General features: G+C 39.3%; 1 protein-coding gene across 1 annotated transcript in view; it reads left to right on the forward strand.

Annotated features, from left to right (window-relative positions):
* abcb11b (ATP-binding cassette, sub-family B (MDR/TAP), member 11b) overlaps window positions 1-6,000 on the forward strand; it is an 81,684-nt gene that overhangs the window by 17,362 nt on the left and 58,322 nt on the right. The window contains exon 10 of the mRNA XM_061889323.1: window positions 372-496. Within this exon, the coding sequence (XP_061745307.1) occupies window positions 372-496 (125 nt within the window). The remainder of the gene's footprint in view (window positions 1-371; window positions 497-6,000) is intronic.

Below are 6,000 nucleotides of genomic sequence, written 5' to 3' on the forward strand. Positions count from 1 at the left end.
TAGGATCAAAATCGGTCTCAACCAATACATACAGCTTGAGTGTCTGTATCGTATCCGAAGTGAAAAAGTTGTATTGGGACACCCCTACTTTTACATTTTTATTTTAATTTAATTTATTGTAATTTAGTTTAATTTAATTTAATTCAATTTAAATTAATTTAGTTTGATTTAATTTAATTTAGTTTGATTTATTTTAATTTAGTTTGATTTAATTTAATTTAATTACATTTAATTTAATTTAATTTAATATGGCAAGAAACAGAAGATTAATTTGTTTACTTTTCAACACTGAACTGAGGTGAAGTGAGGTGACTTGTGGCCAGAAAAGAAAAGTTTGTCTTGAAGTGACCTCCGTTTCACTTTGTTTGCAGTTTGTGGCGAAGCTAACGGGCATGGAGCTGCAGGCCTATGCCAAAGCTGGAGCCATCGCAGACGAGGTCCTCTCCTCCATCAGGACGGTGGCGGCTTTTGGCGGAGAGATGAAAGAGGTGCAACGGTATGCAAAAAGTTTTTGTTTTTCCATTTATTTATGGCCTTTTCTTAAAACTATTTTAATAAGACTATTTTACCTTAATGTTGTAATATTGTACATATTATTTTGGGCCACATATATTCTGGGAGTACTGAATCAATATTTTAGTACCAACTGTGTGCTTCATAGATTAGCTCTGTGTGTGGCTAATATTCTGGCTGTAAAATAATTAGTAGCATCATGTGTACCTAATATTTTGGCCTCAAGTGTAACTAATAATTAGGCCAAATTGGGCAAAATATTTGTGGCGTACTTCATATTTTGGCCAAAAATTTACAGAATACTTTAGCCAGGGATCAACCAATCAATCAATCACTGTTTATTTATTTAGCCCTAAATCACAAGTGTCTCAAAGGGCTGCACAAGCCACAACGACATCCTCGGTTCAGATCCCACATGTACCTAATATTTTGGGCGCAGTGAATATTTAGGCTCCAGGTGTACCTAATATTTTTGGGGCCTGTAGGTGTGCCTCATATTTTAGTTCTGTGTGTGCCTAATATTCTGGCTGTAAACATTTAGTAGCATCATGTGTACCTAATGTTTTGGCCTCACGTGTACCTAATAATTAGGCCAAATTCCATCCATCCATTTTCTACCGCTTGTCCCTTTTTGGAGTCATGGTGAATGCTGGAGCCTATCTCAGCTGCATTCGGGCGGTAGACCGCATACACCCTGGACAAGTCGCCACCTCATCGCAGGAATTAGGCCAAATTATTCAAAATATTTGGGTCAAGACATGGACTTGGATTTGTTTTGCTTCTTCCAGGCAAAGTATGATTGGCACGAGCCAGACGAGTGTGAGTACATATTTAATTTATTTAAACTCAATAAAACAAAACAGGAAAACAAAGGGTGTGCACAATGGCGGATAACAAACTAGATTACTACATTCCAAACAAAAACAGCACAATGGCAGGACTATATACAAACAAACAAAAGATACTATCTGTGGCAAAAAAAAATAAAAAATCTTGCACTGAGGCATTAATACAAAAAAAACAAAAAACTTACATGGCTTGGTCAAAACAATAAACAACGTGGCAAGGCATGAAGGTCGGCAAGGTAAGGTAGGTAGGATAGTAGGTATCGAAGGTAGAGTTCAGTAAAGTTGCCAGACAGACTATCAGGCAACTGTGCCTTAAATACTAGCTGTGATTATTGAAAACAGGTGTGAGGGCTGAGGACAGGGTCGTGACTTGGAGACCAGGTGGAAACTAATGAGTTACTATGAAAACAAAACAAAACCAGGAAGTGCAAAACAAGAAACAAGAGTCCAAAAAACATAACATAACATGACGAACCCAAAACCTGATTAACAGGCGGGACAATTTGTGGAGCGCTTCATATTTTGGCCAAGAATTTAGAGAATACTTTGGCCAGGGATGTACCTAATATTTTGGGTGTAGTGAATATTTCGGTTCCAGGTGTGCCTACTATTTTGGGTGTACCTAATATTTTGAGGCCTGTAGCCGTGCCTCATATTTTAGCTCTTTTTGTGCCTAATATTCTGGCTGTAAATAATTTGTAGCATCATGTGTACCTAATATTTTGGCCACGAGTGTACCTAATAATGAGGCAAAATTGTGCAAAATATTTGTGGAGTACTTTATATTTTGGCCAAGAATTTAACGAACATTTTGGCCAGGGATGTACCTAATATTTTGGGTGTAGTGAATATTTAAGCCACAGGTGTGCCTACTATGTTGGGTGTACCTAATATTTTTGGGGCCTGTAAGTGTGCTTCATATTTTAGTTCTGTGTGTGCCTAATATTCTGGCTGTAAACAATTACTAGCATCATGTGTACCAAATGTTTTGGCCTCACGTGTACCTAATAATTAGGCCAAATTCCATCCATCCATTTCCTACCACTTGTCCGTTTTTGGAGTCACGGTGGATGCTGGAGTCTATCTCAGCTGCATTCGGGCGGTAGGCGGTGTGCACCCTGGACAAGTCGCCACCTCATTGCAGGAATTAGGCCAAATTGTTCAAAATATTTGTGTCAAGACATGGACTTGGATTTGTATTGCTTCTTCCACGTAAAGTATGATTGGCACGAGCCAGACGAGAGTGTGAGTACATATTTTATTTATTTAAACTCTATAAAACAAAACAGGAAAACAAAGGGCGTGCACAATGGCGGATAACAAACTAGACTACTACATTCCAAACAAAAAAAGCACAATGGCATGACTTTACACAAACAAACAAAAGATACTATCTGTGGCACAAAAACAAACCAAAATCTTGCACTGAGGCATAAATACAAAAAATAAATAAATTACATGTCGTGGTCAAGACAATAAACAGCGTGGCAGGGATGTACCTAATATTTTGGGTGTAGTGAATATTTCGGTTCCAGGTGTGCCGACTATTTTGGGTGCACCTAATATTTTGAAGCCTGTAGGTCTGCCTCATATTTTAGCTCTGTGTGTGCCTAATATTCTGGCTTTAAATAATTAGTACCATCATGTGTACCTAATATTTTGGCCTCAAGTTAACCTAATAATTAGGCCACATTGTGCGAAATATTTTTGGAGTACTTCATATTTTGGCCAAGAATTTAATGAATACTTTGGTCGGGTGTACCTAATATTTTGGGTGTAGTGAATATTTAGGGTCCCTGCGATGAGTTGGCGACTTGTCCAGGGTGTACCCTGCCTTTCCTCCCGATTGTAGCTGAGATATGCTCCAGTGCGCCCTCCCGCAACCCCAATGGGAATACGCGGTAGAAAATGGATGGATGGATGGATGAATATTTAGGCTCCAGCTGTGCCTACTATTTTAGGTGTACCTTATATTTTTGGTGCCTGTAGGTGTGCCTCATTTTTTAGCTCTGTGTGTGCCTAATATTCTGGCTGTAAATAATTAGTAGCATCATGTGTACCTAATATTTTGGCCACAAGTGTACCTAATAATTAGGCCAAATTGTGCAAAAATATTTGTGGAGTACTTCATATTTTGGCCAAGAATTTAATTAATATTTTGGCCAGGGGTGTACCTAATATATTTGGGTGTAGTGAATATTTAGGCTCCAGGTGTGCCTACTATTTTGGGTGTACCTAATATTTTGGCCTCAAGTGCGCCTAATAACTAGGCCAAATCGTGCAAAATATTTTTGGAGTACTTCATATTTTGGCCAAGAATTTATTTAATACTTTGGCCGGGTGTACCTAATATTTTGGGTGTAGTCAGCCCCCCGCGACCCCGAAAGGGAATAAGCGGTAGAAACTGATGGATGGATGAATATTTAGGCTCCAGGTGTGCCTACTTTTTTGGGCGTACTTAATATTTTGGGGCGTGTGGGTGTGCCTCATATTTTGACCACAAATAATGTGTGCCTAATATTGTAACCTGTATACTCCATCCATCCATCTTCTTCCGCTTATCCGAGGTCGGGTCGCGGGGGTAGCAGCCTAAGCAGGGAAGCCCAGACTTCCCTCTCCCCAGCCACTTCGTCTAGCTCTTCCCGGGGGATCCCGAGGCGTTCCCAGGCCAGCCGTGAGACATAGTCTTCCCAACGTGTCCTGGGTCTTCCTCGTGGCCTCCTACCGGTTGGACGTGCCCTAAACAACTTCTTAGGGAGGAGTTTGGATGGCATCCTGACCAGATGCCCGAACCACCTCATCTGGCTCCTCTCCTCTCGAAAAAAAACAAAAAAACTGTATACTGTACACCTAATATTTCGGAAAAATATGTCGTTTTTGTCACTGGTGTACCTAATATTCCGACCAAATGCATGCTGTGGAGTACCTGATATTTTGGGTGTGGTGAATATGTTGGCCCTTATGTTTGGATATTATTTAAACTGTCGGTGTGTCCTAATGTTTTGGGCATATGTAATGTTTTGCCCACCCCCCCCAAAACAATATTGTGCCTATTAGTCTGCAAATAATGCCTTGCTTCAAGTGTGTCACGCCCATGAGTTCGTGTTTCATTTTTGTCATGTTTGATTTTGTTTTTTGGACAATTGGTTCCTATGTTTGTTTTGTCACCATGGGCACTCATTGATTTTCAACTTGCCCGCATGTCACGCCCCTGTCCTCAGCTCTCACACCTGTTGTTTATTTTCATAGCCATTAATTAAGCCACAGTTACCAGGTAGTCGGCCTGGCAACCTCCCATATTCCTCATCTGCTGCATTCCATGCTATGCTGTTCATTTTGTCCATGCCACGTAAGTTTTGTTATTTATGCCACAGTGCAAATTTTTGTTATTCATGCCACAGTGCAAGTGATTTTGTTTCATGTTTGTAGTTTGGAGCTTTCATGCTAGTCTTTTGTTTTTCCATTAGTCAAGTTTGTTCTCCGCCATTGTGCGCGCCATTTGTTTCCCCTTTTGTAGTTTATTAGTTTATAATTAAAATGTTTTTACTCACATTCACGTCTCGCTCGTGCCAACTATTCTTTGCGTCGTAGAAACAACCCACGCCATATTCCCAGTCTTGACAAAGTGTGTGTCGGATTTGATCTGCAAATGTACATAATATTTTGGCCTGATATACTGTATACCTAATATTTAGGAAAAGTCTGTACATTATTGAAGTTGTAATGTGGGTCGAAAGATGTTTACCAAATATTTTAGCCACAAATGTGGACCCCGAAAGGGACGAGCAGTAGAAAATGGATGGATGGATGGATGGATCAAACATTTGGACCTCAAGTGTGCTTAATATTCAGGTCAAATGTGTGCCTAATTATTGAGTGATAGGTAGGGAAGGGAACCATTTACATTTGAACCGATACGGTAATGACCAATTTTTGGTACTTTTCTGTGTTAATAAATATTTTATTTTTTAAATAAAATAAATTTTTTGTTATTGCAACATTTAAAAAATTATTCTTCTTTTATTATCATCATATTATCATGTGCAAGTATGACGTTAAGTTGTGATTACAGTTGCAAGTACAAGACGTTAGACGGCAGTGGTGTGTAGTTTATGGTGTTTTTGTTGTCGTTGCGCCCTAAAAAATGTTAACACTGTAATTGTCAATAGGTATGATGTACAAACCCCGTTTCCATATGAGTTGGGAAATTGTGTTAGATGTAAATATAAACGGAATACAATGATTTGCAAATCCTTTTCAACCCATATTCAATTGAATGCACTACAAAGACAACATATTTGATGTTCAAACTCATGAATAATTATTAACTTAGAATTTCATGGCTGCAACACGTGCCAAAGTAGTTGGGAAAGGGCATGTTCACCACTGTGTTACATCACCTTTTCTTTTAACAACACTCAATAAACGTTTGGGAACTGAGGAAACTAATTGTTGAAGCTTTGAAATTGGAATTCTTTCCGATTCTTGTTTTATGTAGAGCTTCAGTCGTTCAACAATCCGGGGTCTCCGCTGTCGTATTTTACACTTCATAATGCGCCACACATGTTCGATGGGAGACAGGTCTGGACTGCAGGCGGGCCAGGAAAATACCCGCACTCTTTTTTTACGAAGCCACGCT

The sequence above is a fragment of the Nerophis ophidion genome, linkage group LG27 (assembly GCF_033978795.1).
Source record: "Nerophis ophidion isolate RoL-2023_Sa linkage group LG27, RoL_Noph_v1.0, whole genome shotgun sequence".
NCBI classification, from domain to species: Eukaryota; Metazoa; Chordata; class Actinopteri; order Syngnathiformes; family Syngnathidae; genus Nerophis; species Nerophis ophidion.